A 23,513-nucleotide genomic window follows, 5' to 3' on the forward strand; every position below is an offset into this window, starting at 1 on the left:
CTGTAAACCCAACACTTGCCGGGGGAGGTTCAGGGCAGGGAGCTATGTGTTTGAGGATAACATGGACTGCATATCAAGAGCCTGACTTGGAAAATCAGAGGGGTGCAGGAGAGAAGATAGAGACAGAAAGGGAGGGGCGAGGGAGGCGAAACAGGAACCATCGAGTTCTTCAGGGAAGGCAGAGCTGAACTTAAAGATGCCCTGCTCCTTTCTTGCTGTGACTTTGGCCAAATCCCCAGATCACGATGCAGGCCACATTGCCAAGATCTCCATTCCAGAGACAGCGGGGTGTTGCGCACACACCCAGCCCCTCCCTCAGCCTTTCCTTCCTTCCTTCCTTCCTTCCTTCCTTCCTTCCTTCCTTCCTTCCTTCCTTCCTTCCTTCTTTCCCACTCTGTGGTCCCTCCTGAGCAAGCATCCTGTAAAGTGATATTGCTGACTGAACAAGTCACAGAGTAGAGCCAATACAGAGCTGCCTTCAGAGGGACAAGGAGAGACGGAGCAGAGGAGCACACTTTTCTCTATTGAGTGTCTTTGAAGTCCAGGCTGTGGCCCCAGAGCCATTGAGTAGGGTGACCTGGGCAGGGTTTCCTCCTGCTTCCATTACTAGGAACGTGGTAAGGTGGCCACCACCACCTCCAATGGCCCTAACTCCCTCCTGCCTCCACTTCTTACACTCCCCTGTGCCCCACAGATCCTGCACAAGAAAGACTCTAGAAACTTCCAAACTTCATAGGCTTGCCTGGAGCTCTGACCTGTGTTCTCAGGAATACAGCTAGCTTGCTCCCCTCCACATGCAGAGCTCCTGAGGGCTGGACCTCCTTAATTATCTTCACATTCCTGTGCCTAGGTCTACACAAAGCTCTACCCCAGCACTGCAGATACCCAGCATACTGGAACACACCTGTGACCCCAGCATCCAGGAGGCAGAGACAGCAGGATAGGGAGTTTCAGGTCATCCTCAGCTAATAGGGAGTTTGAGGCCAGCCTTGGCTACCTGAAACACCACCTTTAAAAAATAAGTGTTTGTCTCCAGGCGTTGGTGGTGCACACCTTTAATCCCAGCACTCTGGAGGCAGAGGCAGGCAGATCTCTGTAAGTTCTAGGCCAGCCTGGTCTACAGAGTGAGTTCCAGGACAGATTCCAAAGCAATGCAGAGAAACCCTGTCTCAAAAAATAAATAAATGTTTGTCAGTTCATATTCTTATCAATAAGGTCAAAGTTTAGTTGCTCTCCTGGAGAGGACAAGTATTGTCTGAATTGAACCCAGGGTCTTGCATGTGACCTGTGGGTACCCTGCCATAGTGCCATAGCCTAGACCCCAAGAATTGATCACTGTTTTCCTTCGATGGTATCTGGTGGGCTAAACACATATATGTTCAACTAATTGACCCACCTTAAGTGTACATGTGAAATTTACAGTTGTCCAGTGACGACCACATTGTGAATTGAGGTTCTTTCCATCATGCAGAAAAGAAACTGCACACTCTTGACAGTCGTGGCCCCAGGCAGCAAGCCCCTGGGATCCACTGCCTCGCCCACCCCACGACTGAGATCACAGGCATGTGCATCCTGTCCAGCTTTTCCACGTGGTTCTGGGGATCAAACTCAGGTCCTCACTCATTATATAAATACTTTTCCTACTGAGCTATCTCCAAAGCCTGGAGACTGTGTTCAAGGCCATCCTTAGATATGTGTGGTGTTCAAAGTCATCCTGGGCCACATGAGGCCTTGGAGAGAGAGAGGGAGAGAGACAGAGAGACAGAGACACAGAGAGAGAGACAGAGACAGAGAGACAGACAGAGACATAGAGACAGACAGAGACAGAGACAGACAGAGAGAGACAAAGAAACTGCAGCACGCCTATGCATTCCCTCTTGCCTTGTATGAGGATTCCAACTTCCTACACTGGTTCAACACTGTGTATGATCTGGGTGGGTTGGTTTGGATCGTTGGGATTTGGTTTTATGAGGCAGAGTTCCTTGTAACTAGCCTTGAACTCGGTGTGTAGCAGAAGATAACCTTGAACTCCTGATTCTCCTGCCTCCACCTCCTGGTCACAAGTATGTGTCACAAGCTATTGTACCCAATAATTGTCGTCGTTTATTTTTTAAAATTTAAATTACATTTTAAAATCAGAAGTGGAGCATGAGGTGGGTCAAGTGCCATCTCATGGGTATAAAATACAGCAACACTCAGGAGCCAGTTCTCTCTTTCCACAAGGGGTTCCAGGGGTAGAACTCAGATCTTCAGGCTTGGCAGCAGGTGACTTTATCAGATGAGCCAGCTTGTCACACTGATTGTCTGTTTTTTAATAGTCATCCTAACCCATGGGAAGTCTCTCTCTCTCATTGTGATTTTAATTTTGCTTTCTCTGATGACAAATGGTGTTGAGTGTCTTGCTTTTCTCACTGGCCATTTGTTTATCTTGTTTGGTGAAATATTTATTAAAGCTTTTTGCCCATTTTTAATTGGCTTATTTGTCTTACTGTTGAACCGCGGGAGCCTGGTTTTTTTCCTACCAAAGCTACGATCTCATAATTGCTTTGGGGAGCAGAGAGGATTTTATTTGTTGGAAAAACAGATTTGTGTTTAAATCTTGGCTTGGCCACTTTGAGGACCCAGGGTTCCAGAAAGACCCTTGAGTCCCTAGTTCTCGTCTTCCCTTCCTCTGAGCAGGGTAAGACTGTTCTGGAAAGAGCACGATGCCTGACTGTTTCAGTAACACAAGTAAAGTGTACGGAGTGTGCTCAGCTTCTGTTTGCAGTGTTTCGGGGAGCTGTTCTGAGCTGGGAGCTGGGCACAGGGGAAGAGCAGAGTCCCTGTCCTCACCTGGCTAGCCCAGGAGGCTGGGGGCAGAGAACACACGGTATCAAAATAACACGGGATAAATGCATGCATCATGTAACATCAGGAAAAGACGGCAGGTGCAAGTGCAGAGGTATGGGGCTTCCTGAATCAGGTTCTTAGAAGGTTCAAGAATGCAGGAGCCCATCTGGGTGTAAACACAGCCCAAACTCACACACAGAAGTTTATATGCCTGCCTCTCTCACTCCCTCTTTACCTCCATTCTCTCTCTCTCTCTCTCTCTCTCTCTCTCTCTCTCTCTCTCTCTCTCTCTCTCTCTCTCTCTCTCTCTCTCTCGTATGTGTGTGTGTGTGTGTGTGTGTGCCTCATAGTCCAGAAGAAGGCATCAGATCCATCAGATCTCCTAGAGCTGGAGTTATAGGCAGTTGTAAGAGTTACGGTGAGCTGTCCAACATAGGTACTGGGAGCCCAACTCAGGTCCTCTGAAAGAGCAGCCAACGCTCTTTAACCACTGAGCCGTCTCTCCAGCCCTCTCAAGTTCTTTCTGTCTCACTGTAACCAGGGCTGTGCTCCTCCAGGTCAACATGGTTCTGCCTTCTGGGAGTATTCACAATGTTTTATCACGTTCTGCTAAGTGCAAGCTGCCAGAAGGATCACTTGGAAGAGGTCACAGGTCCTCCCTTCAGGAGAAGCCTTGAAGTCACTCACACACCTTACCGTCACACATCACTGGCCAGCGTTTACTGGAATAGCCAGGCCTCACCTGATTCAGGGCAGGGTGGGAAGCAGACTTCATGCTGATGCTTAGCTGTTTTTTCAGCTAACACTCAGGGATTCAACTACTTCTGGCTAAAAGGGAGGGCTGGGGAGATGGTTCCGTGGTCAAGAGCACTTAACTGCTCTTCCAGAGGACCTGAGTTCAGTTCCTAGCACCCACAACTGCCTGTAACTCCAGTCCCACAGGGTCTGACCCCTCTAAACTTTTGGTGCGCCTACACACACACACACACACACACACACACACACACACACACACACACACTACACCGCACTTTTTTAAAAAAGAGGGAGTAACTATCATATTTCTGCCATGGATGGTCAAGGAAGGTGTCTCAAATGTCCAAGAGAAGCAAAGGAGGGAGTCATGCAAGGTTTTGGAGAAAAAGCATTAGTTCCCAATAGGAAGCAGCAAGGGTTCCAATGTCTATAAATCAGGAGCAAGTTGGAGCACTGGAGGGAAAGCCAGGTCCAGTGATGTCTGTGTCTCCGTGAGGCGATGGTTGCCTGACTCGTGTGCTGGGAACTCAGGCTCTAGTCACGCCCTCTTCATGGGCTCCGCCTGGACAGATACACACAGGCACCCCGCCCTGTACCCTGGCCTTGACTTGCTGCTGCTGCTGTTTCATCAAACACAGGACACCCAGCAGGGGTTCCGCATATCAAACCCAAATAGCGACAACCCTATCATCTTCAAAGTGCCGCACACTTTTCCATTAGAGGCGCCCAGGCTCCTGGGGGTGCTTTGTGCAGCATTTTCCCTGCCCTAGGGTAAGCTGGTGCCTCTCAGCTGCCATTGCTCCCATCGGGGAGGCTGCAGTGTTCTGAAACCCTTCGGAGACGCCATAGAGATCCCTGCAGCCTGTTCATATCCCCACAGGGAGCCTCGCCCTGCGCGTCCAGCTTTGTCTTGCTTTCCTGAAGGCGTCCCTGACCCTCCGCCCAAAGGGTCCCATGCTGCCGAGGACAGCTGTGAACACAGCCCAACCCAACACAAAATCCATAAGCTTACATAAGACACTGTAAGGATACTTTATGCAGTTTTATTTTCTAATTGAATCATTCAGTTCTCGAGTCTGAACGCTCTTAATGACAACATCATGTTGTGATGTCAGAAGGTTAGAGGTGCCTGCTGGAGGATGGCTCAGCTGCACAGTCAGGAGCAAGGGCCCAAGCACCAGGCTGCCTGAGCGCGAATTCCAGCCTGGCTGGCCTGGCTCTTGGCTGCTCCAGCTTCTATGTGTTCCTCTGCTCAACAGGAGAATTCCCAGCACAAGGGATTCTGGGAGATTAAGGGCGAGAGGTACCTGTCACAGATGTTCAGCCCTAGAGAACTGTGTTGTTCTACCAAGCAGCTCTTTTTTAAAGATTAATCCTGCCACTGCCTCTCCTCTCTTGGCCCCCTGAAAGCCAGGGGATTCTGCAGGGTCTCCCTGTGACACCCTCATCCCACTGCAAGCCTGCCCACGGCCTGACTGCGGCTCGATCGCCTTCACTCATTACTACATTTGCTCTACATTTGTTCTCACGCTCTGTTGTCCAAACACTCAACTTTCCTTGTTGTATTACTCACACTCCTGGCCAGGTGTGATGGTGCCGGTGGGTCACCCCAACTCTGGGGGGGTGAAGGCAGGAGGAGGAAGAGTGCTATGCTAACTTTAGTTACACAGCTAAACTTTGCTTAATGCACTCCTACCACAGGGCCTTTGCATATCCACGCCAGAGGAGCCACTCGGTGGTAGAGCACTTGCCTAGCATAGATGAGGTGCTAGATTCGATCCCTGGCAAAATGAAACAACAGCAACAACAATAAAGAATAAGACATGTCACATAAAAGGGAGACGCCAGTCAATCTGTGCCAGAGTTTGATGCCGTGGTGTGTCCTACGGGCTAGGTCACCCCCTTGTAAGGTTGAGGCTAGGCGTTCCTCTAGCTGTGGGGGTGTTCCAGCTGCCAGTTCACAAATGAGCCAGGCCTCAGGCTCCTGCTTAGCTTGGGAAGGCTCTTTCTCTTGCCCTAGCTGGGGACCACTCTGCAGGGCCATCCCAGAACCATAGCCTCCAGGGGATGGGGTGGGACCTCTAAGATCTCAGAGCTGTAGCTCAGCTTATCCTCCTGCCCAGATCTGCCTCCTCCTCTCTTACTTTGACTTGAAACAAAAGGCATCTCCCAGTAAATTCTACCTGTCCCCAAAGAAACTCAGAGAAGATGATAAACAATGGAAGCTCAATTATGAAGATATTGTGGCCGATAGATCACACTTACAAGGAGGCAGAGTCAGCCAGGTTCTGTGGCCCCTGAGGCTAAACACTGTAACATTCCTCTGGAAGCTCTCATCCTGTCTTCCTCTCTGGAGCAGTATTGTGAAGCCTACCTGGGGCCCTTCTCTCAGAGGATCAGGCCTCTGATGAAGGGCTGGTTGCAGAGCTCCACCAAGGCTGGAACCAAATCCATTTCACTTATGAATTATCTTTGAGGCCAGAGGATAGCACTCAGCACCTTTAGTAAATGGTTCCATGAATGGTTGGATGGAAAAATGGATAGGTGAATGAATGGATGGATGATTGGATGATGGAGATGGATGGATGGATGGACGGACGGACGGACGGACGGATGGACGGATGGATGGATGGATGGATGGGTAGGAGGATGGATGGATGGACGGATGGGCATATGGAATCTGAACTCGGGTCTTCAGGTTTAAACAGCAGGCACTTTACCCATGAGTTACCTTGCTAGCCCTAAAGGGTACCTTAATGTCACTCCTGGGTATCTCTGACATAGTGGCTTAAAACTGCACATGCCTGCAGACTCCCCAGGGACACGCAGCAAGTTTGCATTGCGGTTGTAATAAGGTCCTGGCTTCTTGAGTGTTCATCTGGGGATCTCTCTGTCACCTCTCCCTCCTTTTTTCTTTCTTTTCTTTTGTCTGAGTTGGACTTATGTATGTTAGACAAATGCTCTAACCACTGAGCTACACCCAAGCCCCATCTTTATTTTAGGTGACAGTCCATCAGACTTAATGAGAACACCCAATTCTCCCACCAGCATGTGTGTATACACGCACACAGGTCTGTATTTCCCCCCTTTCCTTTATGAACAGTGCCCATACACACCCAACCCACCACTGTGTTGACCTACTCCATATTCGCAGCTGAATCCATGGGGATCCATCGCTGATACAGACAGAAACTGCAGCCAATGAGGAAAGAGTTGGACCCAACAGCCTCAGAAGGTGAGTAAGGGGGTCAGTGTCCATTCTAGTTTGGGGAACTCCACTCAGTCATACTGTTGCTCCCTAGCCACGAACAACTGCTCTATGTAGATGACAAAGGCATCCACACCCAGCCTCCCTCAGCCCTCCCCTAACCCACAGAGACAAAACGAGATTATGTATCTAGAAGGTCCTAGAAAAGCAGTCTGACCAGTGACAGCCTCTAGCTAAGACATAGCATGAAAAACTGGTTCTACAGGCTGAGTTTCTGGCCACCATCCTGTGCGACCTTAGCTCAGCCACAGAAAGGCAAAGGCCCAATGCTCAGTCTGGGGGTTATGGGTCAGCTGGAGTTCAGTCCACCTGCAGTAGAGGGACCACAGACCTCAGACACGTCTAGGTTTTCTTTTTTTTTTTTTTTAACTCCATATCATTTAGCTCTTTGGAGCCTCATTTTCCCTATCTGAGAGTAATCCTAGCATATGGCCCTGAGAATTGTTGTTCAGGATAGAGAGAGCCGGAAGCACAAAGGCCGGCTATAATTTTCCTTCTTAGCACTGATTTTTTTTTCAATATCAAAAGGAGCAGATTCTAGAACTGGAAGACCAGTGTAGCCCCTAAGGGGAACAGTCACAGGAGAGAAGAACCAGGGGCCCCAGTAGCAGAAAGCCTGGGTACCTTCCTGGGATTGCCCACCACTGTCCCTGGCAGGGTCCTGCTGCAGGGCGTGCAGGCAAGAGGGGAACAGCCACTCCCCACTCATGTCACAAATCGGGAGGTGAAGACAAAAGTCACTTGATGTGAACCTAGAATCACTCCTCTCCTGACACAGAAGTCCACTTCTGCTTTTGGAGATTTCCAGTCTTCTAATCTCCTCGGTCCTCCTAGGAACACTTGACTTTGTTGTTTTTGTGCGTGTGTGTGTGTGTGTGTGTGTGTGTGTGTGTGTGTGTGTGTGTGTGTGTGTGTGTGTGTGTGGCCATCAGTCAACCTCTAGGGTTGTATTTTGAGTCTGTGTCTCGTTGGAACCTGGGACTCACTGAGTAGGCTAGCCTGGTGATCTGGGGATCCTCCTGCCTCAGCTTTCCCACTGCTGGGATACAGGTGGACACCACCACAACCAGCTTTAACATGGGGTGCTGGGGATCGAAGCCAGATCTTCACCCCCACATGGCAAGCACACCACTGTTCGGGCCGTCTTCCCGGCTCCTTCTGTTTTGTTCTCAGCCTCTCTGACAAGCAGCTCTGCACAACTGTCTTGCCCCTTACACCCCCTGAAAGGCTTTTTGAAAGAACACATTGCTGAACTCAGAGACCCCAGCAAGTTTAGTGTTTCATGTCCTCAGTCCTTGCTGTGACACTCACCTCCACCCTGCTGCGACTCTGCTACTCTGGCCCTACTTGGAGCCTTTGGGTAAGCTGGGCCCCTTTCGGGATCTCTGGGCAAAGCAGAGTCTTCCAGAGTCAGGGCCAGGTGTCCCTTTGTCTGTGATCTTCTCACCCTCCCTGTGGATCGTGGCTCTGGGAACACAGACTCACAGGGATCATAGAGCTCTAGCCTGAGCCCTTCACGCCCATGGCCAGTAATTGTTAAAGGACTTCTTGGCCTGGCATCAATCCCTCATTTGTTTATTCAGCAAATGTTCATCAAATACCAGCTAGGAGACAGGTTCTGCCTGCGGGCATGGCCTGCTGGGCTCTGTGTCACTTCCTCTGCCTGCCTCTGTCTCAACTCCTCCTGGGTGGGGGTGGGGGAGTCACCTGAGAGATGAATGCCACAGGAGGACAGAAGTTTGCATGAAGCCCAACTCCTCCACCTCCTAGGCAACATTAGCTTTTGGGTCTTTTCCTTTTGTGAAGTTAGGGAGTGCCTGTCTGGAGGATCGGGCAGAAACCAAGGGGCAGGTCCATCCCAGAGCACATGGGGACAGGGGACCTCCTGCAAGTGAGGCCTGCAGGGTCCGGGAGCAATGATAGCAGGCACACTGATTTGGGGCGAGCCACCCCTGTGCATGGGCTCTGCTCTCTCACCAGCAGTGCCAGGGTTGGGCTGCCTGAGGTCCCTCCAGTTTGGAGAAGCTCTGACTATGAGGACAGCCAGCTGCCTAGGAACTGTGGCAGGCAGACAGGTAGGCAGGCAGGCTCGTGGCCCCTGAGTTCTTCTAAGGTGGTGTCACATATAGAAACCATGGCCTTGGAAGACACAGTGTCAGATAAGCAGCGTGCATCTGCTCCCACCTAGATGGCCGTGAGAGGAAACCACCCAGCAGACAGTCACACGCACAAACCAGGAGGCCATCTTTTAGCTACAGAACTTGGAACGATTAGAACTTGGGACCCAGATGACCAAAAGTGATCTCCCCCTGGGGCAGTGTCTGGGGCCCTTGAACGACGGATCACGGTTTAGACTGTCACCTCCCCACACGGAACTGTTACTTCTCTGGTCTCCTTCCAACTCTTGGTGACTGCTGAGGAGACCACCAGCCCTGCTCTTTTCTGGAGTGTTCCAAACAAAAGAAATTATTTCCTTGATTCTCTCTCTCTCTCTCTCTCTCATGTATGTGTGTGTGTACATTCTAACGAGTGTGCACATGTGTGTGGAGGCCAGAAGTTGGTATCCGGTATCTTTCTCACTTGCTCTCCACCATAGCTTTGGAGACATGGTCTCTCACTGAACCTGGTGCTCACTGAGTAGCTGCACTGGCCAGCCAAGGATCCTCTCTGCTTGTCTTCCCCTTCCTAGCACTGGGACTGCAGATGCTCACCCACGGGCTTTGTTTTTTACATGGTTTCCGGAGACCAAACTCGGAACAGGGAAGCAGTTCACAGACTGAGCTGTCTCCTCAGACTCCTCCCTTAGTTCTCATCTCCATCTTTCTTCCTTCAAGTGCCACTGTTTGCTTGGTTCCATGTCATTCCACCCAGTTAGGAATAAATTCTGATCACTTCTCCAGGGGCCCATTAGCCCGATTCCTGCCTCAGAACTTTTGTGAATACAGACGTGGTTTGGAAGGGCTTCATACATCTCCTAAAACTCAGCTCCCATAGCACATCACACCTGCCCTGTATAATTTCGTATCAACCCAGAAGCTTCCCCAGGGCAGGAGAGAAACAGAGAAAAACAATGATCCCTCCCTTCATGAACTCAGCCACCTGGTCACTTCTGTTTGCCCTTCTGGGGTTGACTCAACCAAATTCTTCTTGTCTAGCCGCAAAGGAGTCTGGGAAATTAAATTGTTCTGGTTGTCCAGGAAAATCCAACTGAATCATAACTGAATGGACACTGTCCTGTGTCTGTTCCAGGCCTGCCATAAGAATTAACCAGCAAAGGATATGAGGTCCTAAGCTCAGTGCCTGGCACATAGTACGTGCTCAACAAAACTGATAGTTCTCTTTGACTTCCTCCATCATCAGTACCATCCCCAAGGGACCAGATCCCTCTGCAGCCTGCTGCCTCCTAACTGGATGCAGGGTTCTGCTGTTTAGCACAGGACCAGCTTTTGGGCTGCTCCCCCCACAGCCCTTATCCCTCTTCTCACTCTCCCCATTCTTGGCTGGAACTGCCCTCCCTACCTTCTGCCCGCTGCTCCTTCCCTCTACAAAGCATTGGTTTACAATGGACTGGAGCAGCTCTGGTGGGCCAACCTGTGCTGTTACCACTATGTGAAGGGCAGAAAGATTTTGCTGCTCTGGCTGTGCGTGTCTTCCCACTCATTCCACAGGATGTAGGAGCCCAAAAGGCATAGTATCCTTAACGCATTGCAGCAGCAACAGTTAGAAGCAAGTCTCACTGGACCCATTTTAGAGATGAAGAAATCGAGGCCCAGAGGTCGCAGTGTGGTGCTTCTAAACTTATCTGGCCTTTTCTTGCAGAAAGGGAATCCAAAATTCATACTTCAAACCATGCCACCCTCCTCAGGAGCCAGTCTGACAATGATTGCTTGAGAGTTCAGTGTGTACCTGCCTTTTAGCACAGGTCTGGAGCCTTCCAAAATTGCTCCAAAATCTTCCATGAGCATTCCACTTTCCAGCCATGTCCCAATCCTCAAAGATATACTCAGAGTGGAAGGGGGCCAGGTCCACCTGGATAACTCCTGCCTTAGTGTGAGGCCCTAAGGACAAAATGGCATTTCTAGCTTGGGTTTTGCGAATGTAAGTGTGGTACAGCAGAGATCTAGGGAGGAGCCCCATGAGTAGAGAAATGGCCCGTGTGGCGGCAAAGACAATGGGACAGTAAACAGATGAGCTTGGCTGAAGCAGAACGGGTGTTTGGAGACAGTGACAAATGAGGCCAGGACATCATAGGGACTGGAGAATGGGCCAGCCATTTAGATTTGATTGGAGAGGCTGTGGGGAGCCCCAGGAAGTTCTGCAGCCAGCTTGTGGCAGAAAAGGCATATTAGAGCCTAAGAGAGATGTCCTGAGAGGTCGGGGAGGACAGCCAGGCACAGGGAGCTCTCTGCAGGCGACCAGCATGGCCGGGCTGGAGGCATCAGGGATACTGTAGAGGAGGGACAGTAACTGGACTGGGTGTGACAGACAGTTTGTGCCTCAGCAAGCCAGATTCGGCCACCTGCTCTTGTTACGCCAACTAAAGCAGCCAAATTAATAGTAGAAACAGAAAACAGAGACTACTCAATATGGCCACACCAGGAAAAGGATCAAAGACATCCACTAGCATCCCAAGTCCATCTGTGGGGTCCAGATATGAGGTTAATGTTTAAGTGAAGGCCACAGTTATGCATATCTGAGGAGTCCAAGTCAAGCTGAGGTCCTACCTGCCATTAACCCATTGTTGCCTCTCCTGTAAGGTGGGTCTGACAAATTGCAAAGCTCTTTCCAAGAAGAAAACTTTTCACTCTTGCTAGCCCACGCTTCAGACTCTCTCTTCTCCCACACTGAGGTTACAAGGAATCCCAGAGTGCACTGTTTCAATAGTTTTGATAGCCAGAGTGAGAGCATGATGTCTCTTTAAACCATTTCTGTCACTGCTAAGAGGTTACAAGACCAAGATGTGAGGAGGAGGCAACCCTGCTGGGAACAAGTCCATAGCTCTGGAAGGCTCGAGGCTTGCCTCCCACTGGCCATCTCCTGTGTCTGAGTTTGTCCTTTTAAAATACAGATCATCCTACCTTCTGGTAAGTGCAAAGATGCATGGGAGAGAATCCATGTGAAGCCCTCCCCAGGATACCTTCGAGCACAGGGCTGGGCACTGCTCTTCTGACCCATCTCCTGCCAGAGGCCGCTTATCTATTGTCTGCCTGGTACCATGAGCCATCTCGGCCATACCAGCCTGTTTCCTGAAAAACAACTCCGTGAAATGGGGAACATCACACCAATTTGAGGGACAGAGAAACACTGAGGCGCAAGGGACACTTTTGGCACCATGATATGGGCATGAGGGCTGGACATAACTCAATGGACTGAGTATTTACCTAGCACGCAGGAATCCCAGGGTTTGATCTCCCATCACCACATAAGTAATACCTGGGAGGTAGCAGCAGGTAGATTGGAAGTTCAAGGCCATTCTTGGCTGTTTAGCCAGTTTGAGACCAGCTTGGGCTATATAATAAATACCCTGTCCAGAAAGGCGGTGAGTGGGGAGAAGGGAAGGGAGAAATGGAGGGAGGCAGGGAGGGAGGAATGGAGGCAGGAAGGAAGGAAGGAAGGAAGGAAGGAAGGAAGGAAGGAAGGAAGGAAGGGATCCGTAGTTAACAGTACTGGCTGCTTCAGGGGCTCCAACACTTTTGGCCTCTGAAGGTTCCTGTACTCACATGCATCCTCACATAATTAAAAATAATAAAACTAGGGGCTGCAGTGACGGCTCAGTGGTTAAGAGCACTGGCTGCTCTCCCAGAAGATGGAGATTTGGTTCCCCACAGGGCAGCTCACAGCCATCTGTAAGTGTGATCCATTGCCCTCTTCCAGCTCCTACAGTTACCAGACATTCATATGAATGAGGTACACACACACACACACACACACACACACACACACACACACACACGTGGGGAAAACACCTATGCTCTTTAAACAATTTAAAAGTCACAGTAATAAATAAATCTAAAAGGAAATAGGTCACACAATAATTCAAGTATCAGGGAGTCACTGACTGAGGATGGGGGGCAACCCAATTGTTCCCAATCTTCAGGTCTGTGGAGCTGATTTTCAAGGTCATGGGGACTTGGGCATCTGTCTGGATATTTTTGATCCCTCTCTAGAATCATTCAGGGTCTAAATAAAGATTCAGGACGTGGGGAGCTGTGGTGGGGGCCCAAGTCCCTCATACTAACCAGCTCCTAGGTCATGTTGTTTAGGGCAAAAGGCAAGAATTTTTCGAAAGTGGCTTATGGGATGGCTTACTCATCCACGGACTTGGTAAATCTGCAGCCTGGCAGGGCTGTTGGGAGTTGGAGGAGATGATGTCTGCAGATCCTCCGAGCATGGAGCCAGAGTGGTGGAAGGAACCCAGTGTCTGCTGTTCTGGCTACTGTTGTTAGTGTGGCTGTGGGCTCCAAGCCCACAGTGAAGGCAGATCTTGACCATGGAGGAAGGCCTTACTGACTCACGCCCCCATCTCAGGATGCTTCCCGCCTCCACCTCCTCCCACCCCAGGAAGAAACAGCAGGACACAGGCTGCCATCTCCTATGGCAACCATGAATTTCACATTCAATTTCTCCATCAAATCCATAGGCACACCCAACCTGACCTTATTTTAGTTCCTAAATCTAAACAGCATAGGCCTTCATGGCAAGCCTTTGAAACTCTTTCCAGGCCCAGACCCCTTTCACCAGCTGCAGCATGCCTTGTCCTTTCCTGATTCCTGGTGTCACTGCCTCTGATCTGTGCATACCTGAGACACAGGCAGCCCATGGTCCTTATGGGTGGTGGGTCCAAGTTCAAAGAAGAGACTTACTTCCACCTGAGATCTTGAATAAAGAGGCATTCTTGCCTTCTAGGAGCCTCAATGTCTTCATCTCTAAAATGGGTTGATAGGGCCTGGGGTGATGGCTCAGTTGTCATGGTGCTTGCATGTGGACCTTAGTTCAGATCCCCATCGCCCATGTCATAAGCCAGGCATAGTGGCCTGCATCTGTGACCCCAGCACCCCCTGAATGTGGGTGTGAGACTGAGTGAGGGTGTAAGTGTGATGGTGTGTGGCAGTGTGAGTTATGATGGGTCACTGCATATGTGTGTGTGAGATCAGTTGTGTGTGATTGTACGTATGATTTTGTGCGGGAGAGTGTTAGTAATTGGGAAAGTGTGAGAGAGTATAGTGTGGGTGCGTGCGTGTGTAAGTGTATGAGAGTGCGATTTTGTGGCAGTGCATAAGTGTGTAAGAGTATGTCAGTGGCTGCATCCCTGTGACTATGTGAGTGGGATGTGAGTGTGTATGATTGTGTAAGAAGTGTAAATGATTGTGTGATTGCATGTAGTTCTGTTGAGTATGCTTGTGTGAATGTGTGAGAGAGTATGTGTATGTTTGAGTGTGAGAGCATGTGTGGAGGGAAAGTGTGTATCACTCTGTATGTGTAAATTCATATCACTGTGTATGTGTAAATTCATGTCATTGTGAGTGTATGAGACTATGTATACATCTAAGAGTGTGTACATGAATGCATATAGATGTGAGTTTGTGTGTGAATTTGTACATATGTAATACTCTGAGTGTGTATCACTGTAGCTATGTGCTGTCATTTGAGTACGTGTAAATGTGCATTTACACATATGTGTAATATGTGAGAGTGGTAGTGTGACTGTGATCATGCGTGATTGTGAGTGTGGTTGTTTAACAAAGTGAGTGCATATGTGCTAGTGAGAGTCTATGTGTGAATGTGTGTGTATTAGAGGGTGTTTGTATGAGTATGGATATGTGTTTGTGAGTGTGTATGAAGGTATGTGTGAGTGTGTGGTTGTGATTTATGAGTGTGTTTGTGAGGATATCTATAAATGTCTGAGAGTGTGATTCAATAAACATATATGTGCACTCGCACATGCAAGTGTGAGGGTGAACATGAATGTTGAATTTTGTGTGAGTGTATAAGTATGTGAGCATGAAGGAGTTTGAATCTTTTTTGTTTCTGTGTGTAGCCATGGCTGTCCTGGAACTTGCTCTGTAGACCACATTGGTCTACGAGCTCACAGAGACCCATTTCTGCCTTCTGAGTGCTGGGATTAAACCTGTTCACTATTACCACATGGCAAGTTTGAGTCTTAATGTGAGTATGTGAGTGTGTGAGTTAGTGTGTATGACTGAGTGTGAGTACATGTGTGCGAATGTTTGAATTTATGAGGGCTTGAGAGTATTGAGACTGCGTGTGAGTGTGTATTTTGAAACTATCTCACTGTGTAACCAAGGCTGACTTTGAATTCACCCGCCTCTGCCTCCTTAGCGCTGGGATTACAAGAGTGAACACTCACACCTGACCCATTCCAGCATCTTAAGACCCAGGTAGGGCGTGTTCAAGGCCCTGGGTTCGGCTACCAGGACTTAAAACACTCAATCAGTCAGCATGGTGGGCAGGCCAGGCAATGTCCAGCAGCCAGGAAGCCACCCTGGGATGCAGAGTACCCGGGGGACAGCACATGTCCACATGAGCTTGTCCACAAAACACCCCTGGATGAGTGTGGAGCCCAAAATCACTGCCAAGGCATGCTAGAATCTTCTGGGTGAGATGTAGGAACCTTCATCAGACCTCTTCCACATCCAGTCCAGCCTGCTGCCCTGAATTCCAGTGCCTTCTAAACCATACCATACACTCTGGGCCTCAGTCTCTCCATTGGCCAAACCAATATCAATTCATCTCTGATCTTGGCACCCCAAAGGCCCACACCTTCTCTCGTGTATATGGGCACATGGAGGCACGCATGTGTACATCAAGAGGGTTCAGGTCTTCCAACTTCCATGTTTCAATGTTTCTCTAATGCTCCCCCCTCGTCCTCCGCACCAACCTTCCTCAGCCCTGGGCTCTCTGTTCACCTACTATGGCCACCAGGGTTGTGGCCTCCACCTTGGGAAAGTGAGCTGGGCACAATCGGGGCCATCGGCTGCAAAGCTGACTACCCAGGATGGGCCTGTTGATCTGTGCGGCATCCATCTGAGGGCCCTGCCTTCCCCCGGGGCCACATTGAGAGTTCTCAATTTATCCTGCCTGAGCACACGGGAGACCAGATTGGTGTCAGGCAAGCACATCCACAGAAGCCCAATATAGACTTCCAATTATCTTTTAATTTCACTTCTGTCTTCCTCTGTTCATTTCAGTTTTCTCTAAACAGAGCCCTTTAAAAAAATGTAATTTATGGCATTTAGGTAGCGTTTGTTCACCTGCAGATGGAATACAACCTGGGTTGGAGTGGAGCTGGAATCCTCACACTCTGAAAGAGAGGTGCTGTCTCCAGGGACCCCAGAGCCCTCTTCTTCCGCCTTCTCTGTATGATCGGTGGCTTCTGACCTTCCGGATATGCAATGCTCAGCCTGGCTTCTGCTCTTCTTCTGTGCTCTGCTCTTCCTGGAGGGCCCCACAGTAGGCTCTCCCCCTCCTCTTCAGGGTCATCTCCTCTCATGGCTGCCTTCTTTTCTCTGGTGGCCTCCCTGTCAATGAACACACATTTCAAACATTCACAAGCTGAGAGGAGGAGACCGCCATCTTGTGTCTCCCAGAGAGGTCTGTGGGTATCAGCTCTGATCTGACCAGGAGCCCACCTGATTCAGCCGATGGCCCCTCCCTTGCTGGATCTAGTTCACTAGGTCCAGGGCCACTGGTCCACGAGGAGTCAGTCCTGCAGAAGTCAGACACCTTGCTCGGGGCCTTTGGATATAACAAAGATTGGGAGAGGAGACTGAGGAAGGAAAAGCCAGTTTGGAAGGACGGAGAGCTCAGGAAGGCAGTCAAGGAAGAGCCCAGGGAGGCCTGGAATTTGACTGGACCCAGACAAGTTGGAAAGATTCCCACCAGCAAAGATAAGGAGGCCTGGCCTGAAAGAGGAAACAAAGCTGGGCACGCTAGGCTGTGACTGGGACACAACACAGAAGGATAAACTGAGGCTGTAGAGCAGAGAAAGGGTCACACATAAGCGCCTGACAACGGGGTGAGGATCCCAGGAGGCCAGCAAGGTGGCTTCATGGGTAAAAAAGCTCTCACCCAAGCCTGGAAAACTGAGTTCATTCAGTCTCAGGATTGACATGGTGAAAGGAGAGAACAGGCTGCTAGGGTTGGCCTATGACTGTCACATGCGTGCTATGGCATGTACACACACACACACACACACACACACACACACACACACATGCACACACACACAGAGTAACAAAAAAAGTATAGTTTTCCCATGAGCAGAACCAAGTTCCTGGGCCCTCAAAGTAGATCTTATTTTCACTGTTTGGTCAGAAGACATTTAAAAAGTGGAGCATGTGTGAAGGGCATCTAGGCAGCTCAGCTACTTGAGTCCTGGACACCGATGGAGGCTTATGCAGAGCAGAGCTGGGCCCAGCTCTTGCTCACTGACTTGGTAACTCCCTGGCAGCTGCAAACTCTGCACCCACCCTTGAGGACCCTTGGAGGACCCTGGTGTGTGTGTGAGATAGGAACAGCTGAGAATCACAGAGCTTTAGCAACCCCGGGGGGGGGGGGGTTCACACATGTTAATTACAACCCGAGGAGGTGCTGTCATGTTCCCTTCCCCATCACTTTTCAGATAGGGAAATGGAGGCACAGAGAAGGGAAGCTACTTGCCTGAGGTCACACAGTTGGTGAATAGCAAACTTGAGCAGTTTGGGTCCAGGGTCCACAGGGCTGATATTAAGGTGGATGTGGATGGGGGCTGCAGGGTGTTGAAAAGTTTCTACACCCAATAAGCCTCTCTGCCTATGCTATAATCCAAAACAGACCAAATCAAACCAGATTAGAAAAAGCCTTCCAGCCCCCCCCCCCTTGCTCCCAGAGAGGAGATGGGGAAAAGAGACCGGAAAAACCTGGTTTCTGGGGGGCAGTTTAAATACCCTGTGGGAGTGGTCTTCAGCATCTCTGGGAGAGGGGTCATCATTTGAAGGGCTTTCTGAGATGCAGCAGGGTTTGGGAGGAGATGGGGGGGGGGGCTTGGGTGGAACTTCCACCATAACATTCCAGATTGGGTGTATAGATGCCAGGGGCTGGGGCAAAGCTTCCACCATAACATCCCAGACTCTTTGGGTCTATGGATGCCAGGGGCTGGGGTGAAGCTTCCACCTTAACAGGTATCAGTCCTCCATGGTCCTCGTTCCCTGAGATCGGCTCATCCTGAAGAAGAGGGTTGCTCTAGGGTCTCACTTTTTTTCCTGGGCTGCTTCAACAAAGCTGGTTTCTCTTTAGTTTGTCACACAGAGGGCGGAGGCTGTCAAGGGCCAGTCAGGTGGCTTGGCTGCTGGCCCAGGCTCAGCCTCCCGCACTGCTCCCTCACTTGGCCAGTTAAATGCTGACCTTTCGGTTGGGGCCAGGACTGTCCCTGCTCTCCAGGTACCTGTGGCTCCACCTACCCCAGGAAACACCACAAAAGCTGCCTCAAGCCTCCAACCCAAGGATTTGCAAAAGAGAAAACAAACGCGCTCACACACAAAGACCCACTGCGCGTGCTTCCAGGTACCCAGGGACAGATCTTCTGAGAGCTTCCTTCCTTTTCGAATCCCTGCTGGCGCTCCAAATGCCCTCCAGCTGCAGCAGCAGACTGATCTGGAGCTTGGCCTCTGGTTAGGAGCCTCCCCCACCCCCACTTCAGGGGAGGATCCAAAGAGGCCAGCAGTGACCTTAGCCATCCCTTGTCCCCGTGCCACCTCAGCCAACTCAAACTCACCTCTGCTCCGACAACTCAGCTGGCCAGAACCAGCTAGTGACTCCCTCCCACTCCGCAGCAGGATCCAGGAACTTGCCCCTATTGGGCAATCATTAATCAGATTCTTGGCATTCCTCTATCCCTGGCCAGCATGCTTCCCACCAGAGCGGGAGCAGAGACCCAGGACTGGCACTTGGACATGCAGCTGACCAGCAAGGTGGTGCTGTCTGCAGCTGCGCTGCTCCTGGTAACTGCGGCTTACAAACTCTACAAGTCCAGGCCTGCCCCAGCTGGGCAAGCAGGGAGAGATACCAAGGGCCACAAGGCTGATGATGAAGCAGAGGGCTTGGGGGGAGGTTGCCTTCCAAGGGACTTCTCCAGGGACCCTGCCAAGGGGGCCAAGACGCAGGAAGGCCAGCAAGGGGGCCGGAGCCCCACTGGACTGCAGCTTGGAGGACCCAGGAGACTCCTGCCAACTGGTCACCTCCAGATCTGGGGAGTCCACAAGAAAAGGCTCTGATGAGAATCAGGAAGGGCAGCGCCCAGAATCTCAGCCTGTGCCTCCTCCCTGCAGTGGCCAGGAAGCCGGAACAGCTGTTAGAGGTAAGCCCAACCCTCCCCCCCTCCCTCATCTGGGCTGTGAACCTACAAGCTCCCCAGCTAGACTTGCCCCAGGAGTGGGCGGCAGCTGGGTGGGTGACAAGCTCTCTCCATGGCCAGACGACAGACCCCCAGATCAAACAGGGTCTGAGGTCTTGGGAGCTCTCAGCTGTGGCACTGATCCCACCGTGGTCAGCAGTGACATGGACCAGAGCTGGGTCTTCACCCATGTGACAGGGGTCAATAGGGGGAGAGGCTGGTGCCCTCCAGGCTGCAGCAGACATGGGCCTGGCCACCCAGCAGCGGGAAGGAGCCACCAATGCCTCCTACACCTTCTCATCTGTGGCCCGGATCCGGATGGAGGAGAATATTATCCAGAAGGCAGAGGGACTGGGGCCCAAGCTGAAGGGGAGAGTATATGACTACTTCGTGGAGTCCACATCGAAGGCAGTCTCCAGGCCGGTCCCCTGTACAGCAGCTCTGGCTGATGCTCCATCCCCTGGGCCTGAGCCAGAGGTCACAGGAGCAGACTCCAGAGGCCAAGCTCACAATCCAGAGGGTGCCGCTGAAGTAATATCCCCACCTCCTATGCCGTCCCCCTCTGCACCAGGCTTTAGCAGAAAGGTGAGCCTCCTGCAGATCGCCGAGAACCCAGAGCTCCAGCTGCAGCCCGAAGGCTTCACGATGCCTGCTCCAGCCCACCTGGACCAGGAAGCCCAGATCAATTCAGCCTGCAGCCATGGGGAGCCCCGTGTACAGCTTGTAGCTGGGACCAATTTCTTCCACATCCAGCTCACCCCCGCGTCGGCTCAGGATGTACGCCTGGACCTGGGCAATTGCTATGAGGTGCTGACCTTGGCCAAGAGGCAGGGCCTGGAGGCCCTGAAGGAGGCAGCCTACAAGGTGATGAGTGATAACTACCTTCAAGTCCTCCGCAGCGCAGACATCTACGGAGGCCTGAGTGGGACAGAACGGGAGCTGATCCTCCAGCGGCGGTTCCGTGGCCACAAGTGCCTGGTGGTTGCCGATGTGTGTCCCCAGGAAGACAGTGGCCGTCTCTGTTGCTATGACAATGTGCAGGATGCCTGGCATCCGCTGGCTCAGCTGCCCATGGAGGTCATGTCCCAAGGTTGTGCTGTCTGCACTCTCTTCAATTATCTGTTTGTGGTGTCTGGCTGCCAGGGACCTGGGGGCCAACCCTCCAACCGCGTCTTCTGCTACAACCCCCTGACTGCAATCTGGAGTGAGGTGTGTCCTCTGAACCAGGCCCGGCCGCACTGCCGGCTGGTGGCTCTGGAGGGGTACCTCTATGCCATTGGAGGTGAGTGTTTGAACACAGTGGAGCGTTATGACCCTCGAGTGGACCGCTGGACCTTTGCCCCCCCACTCCCCAATGACACATTTGCCCTGGCGCACACAGCCACAGTGTGCGCCAATGAGATCTTCGTCACCGGGGGCAGCCTGTGCTACTTGCTGCTCCGATTTTCAAGCCAGGAGCAGCGTTGGTGGGCCAGCCCCACAGGGGGCAGCAAGGACCGCACAGCTGAGATGGTGGCGGTCAATGGCTTTCTCTACCGTTTTGACCTCAACCGCAGCCTGGGTATCAGCGTGTACCGCTGCAGTGCCAGCACCCGGCTCTGGTATGAGTGTGCCACGTACCGCTTGCCTTACCCCGATGCCTTCCAGTGCGCTGTGGTGGATGACCATATCTACTGTGTGGGACGCAGGCGGATGTTCTGCTTCCTGGCGGACCACATCTCACCCAGGTTTGTGTCTAAGGAGCTACAGGGTTTCCCTGCTGCGCGGGGCACCCTTCTGCCTGCCGTCCTGACCCTGCCTGTCCCTGATGTGCCTCAGACCCCCGTCTAACAGCCCCTCTGGTGGGCTCCATCGGGATACAGAGAAACTCTCTGCCAATCACTATGGGTAAGAAGTGGGCAGGAACATAGCCATGGGGTGGAAAGTCATCTCTCCTCCACCACAGGCTACAGGGCCTCGGAGGAGTCTTTAACACCCACAGTTCGCAGGCCTGCTACAACAGTGAAGCCAGGGCCCAGCATTCCAGGACTGTGGGTAGCCACACTCATGAGTGGCTAGTCGGCATCGAACTTCAAATCAGAATTCTGGCAGGGGCTGTTTCAGGGCCCCACTGAAACTCAGGGCCATAATCTCATCCCAGTCACAGTTCCAGGTGCCAGGGGCCCCTCAAGCTTCTCGACTTTCTGTGAGCCACCACAGACCACCTTCCTAAGCATTGGGGTCCACCTTTGAAGTTTCTAGAAGCATCTAAAGCACAGATGGGAACAACTGAGGGAGGATCCCTGAGGTTCAGCCAGAAGGATGGGCGTGGTTAAGGCTGAAGGCACCCACAGGGACACCTGTTTGCAGAGCACACTGACCGAGGCCCACTTTCCTTTTTTGGTTATCCCAAATTCTGTGTGCTGGAAGGAAGAGAAGCATTCATCTTAGCATGAGTTCTATTTGAATATTAGTCACTGCACAACTGAGGTCTTGGGAGACCGGTATGTATGTGGTTCCAGACTCCCTTTTTCAAGACCACTGCCATGCCCACTACCGCCTGACCACAGCACTCTCCCCAGAGTTCATAATCCTCTCTGCCTGCAGGCCAGGACAGCTACCACTTTTCAGCTCCTCAGGACCGCCTTCTCGGTGTCTGGTAGCCATCTTGTCTGCCTTGTCGGATGGGAAGGAATGGGAGAAGCAGGTCCAGGACGGAGCTAAGAGACGGAAGATTCTAGTGGAGCATCCAAGTCCTCAGTATTTTACATCCAGTGAGACCCAATTCCAGGAAGAATGACAGCCTGACATGACATGTTGCCCCGCCTACCGTGACGTGTTCCATTCTGAGGGAGACAAAGACATCCGGAGGAAAGCAATGATGCTCTTGGACCAGTCAGGTGTGAGTCACAGTTGGGGTGGGCCTGACTAGTGGGAGAACAACACTCCAGACTCTGTGTCCCTTTAAAGTCCTCCCCAGATCCCATGGGTGGCCATGCAGACCCCCGGGTGGCCACGAAGCTGCTGGAGCTCAGGTTGAGGGGCTTTTTAGAAGATGCAGGATTAGAATGCAGAACAAGGAGGAAGTTGGCATGGAGATGAGAAAAGAGCTTTGGTTGGACCACACAAGGTGACTCTCCCTGGCCGGGGGCCTAGGAGGAGGAAGCAGCTGAGTGATTCCTAAATTGAAAGCTGAGTGAGAAAGGATGTCTGGGCCATGGGGGGTCCCCAGGGAAGGAATCCTACCCTCTGCCAAGTCCACGTCAATACTCAGACATCAGCCTCTGAGGGACGCCGGCGCAGTGGGAGGGATGGCTTCAGTAAAGAGAGTCAAAGGCTGTTGTGGGGTATTTGTACACTGTGTGAAGATGTATTGCTGTGATTGGTGTAATAAAAATCTGAACAGCCAATAGCTAGGCAGGAGGCATAGGGGGGACTTCCAGGCAGAGAGAGAACTCTGCAAAGAAAGCATGGTCACTAAGAGAGATGAGGTCACGGGCAATGGGACAGAACATAGATTAAAACTAATAGGTTAATTTAAATTATAAGAGGTAGTGGGACAAGTCTAAGGTAAGGCCGAGCTTTCATAATTAATAATGAGTCTCTATGTCATTATTTGTGAGCTGGAGGCCCAAAGAAAAATCTGATTACAGAAAGGGGCATTGGCATGGTGGTGTCAGGCTGAGGTGAGGTGCTTTGGGAAGATACCTTCAGATCCCAAGTGCAAGTGAACCCAGGTCTGAGGGCAACCTGCAGCAATGAGCCGGACAAAAGGCAAGACCCCGGTCAAGCTGAGTAGGGTCTAATAGGGTCTAGGCCCAGGAGCCCAGGAGAAGAGGGAACACACTAGGGAAACCTTCAGAAGCCTATGGTGCACCAATGATAGGAACCTGGCAGGTATCCCAAGAAGTTACAAAAAAAAAAAGTTCTAGACCCAGTGAGTGGTGAGCTTGGTCTTTATTGAGAGGGTGTTGGGATTGGGCTGTTGAGCCCCTCCCTTATGCCATGTGGCAGACATCACCAATCAATCCTGTATCTCTTCCTGATGAGCCCTTAGAATGACTTCAGAACTATTTAAAACAGAAACCCAGCAGTCACGGCTGCCAGGTCGGAGCTGGAATGTCATCACTGACTTGCCAAGGAGCTGGTTTGGGGGTGGAAGTGGTTACAGTAACCAGGGAGTCCAGCAGAGGCACGGTGGTCAGAGTTCACTGGTGAAATGAACATGAGCAGGCTGTTTGGGCCTGGCACTGCTCTGTGCCCACGGGAACAGAGTTCCAATGGAGGAGA

General features: G+C 51.4%; 1 protein-coding gene and 1 long non-coding RNA gene across 12 annotated transcripts in view; one reads left to right on the top strand and one right to left on the bottom strand.

Annotated features, from left to right (window-relative positions):
- Positions 1–18,760, bottom strand: part of LOC121144169 — a 39,318-nt gene extending 20,558 nt beyond the window's left edge. For 9 of the 11 annotated variants that reach the window (XR_005881488.1, XR_005881487.1, XR_005881492.1 and 6 more), the window contains exons 1-2: positions 18,627–18,760; positions 16,144–16,392 (exon numbers count right to left, since the gene is read on the bottom strand). This is a non-coding gene — a long non-coding RNA (uncharacterized LOC121144169). Of the gene's footprint in view, positions 1–16,143; positions 16,393–16,503; positions 16,610–18,626 lie in introns of all 11 variants that reach the window. The other 2 variants (XR_005881493.1, XR_005881485.1) reach the window with 2 other exon arrangements.
- Positions 18,606–21,966, top strand: Klhdc7a (kelch domain containing 7A). Its single transcript, XM_005081072.4, is given in 4 exon segments — positions 18,606–18,954; positions 18,956–19,453; positions 19,455–21,131; positions 21,831–21,966. Coding segments are annotated over 3 exon segments (2,316 nt in total). The 5' UTR covers positions 18,606–18,756; the 3' UTR covers positions 21,075–21,131; positions 21,831–21,966.
- Positions 21,967–23,513: the final 1,547 nt, after the last annotated feature.

The sequence above is a fragment of the Mesocricetus auratus genome, unplaced genomic scaffold, assembly GCF_017639785.1.
Source record: "Mesocricetus auratus isolate SY011 unplaced genomic scaffold, BCM_Maur_2.0 Super-Scaffold_100014, whole genome shotgun sequence".
Classification (NCBI taxonomy): domain Eukaryota; kingdom Metazoa; phylum Chordata; class Mammalia; order Rodentia; family Cricetidae; genus Mesocricetus; species Mesocricetus auratus.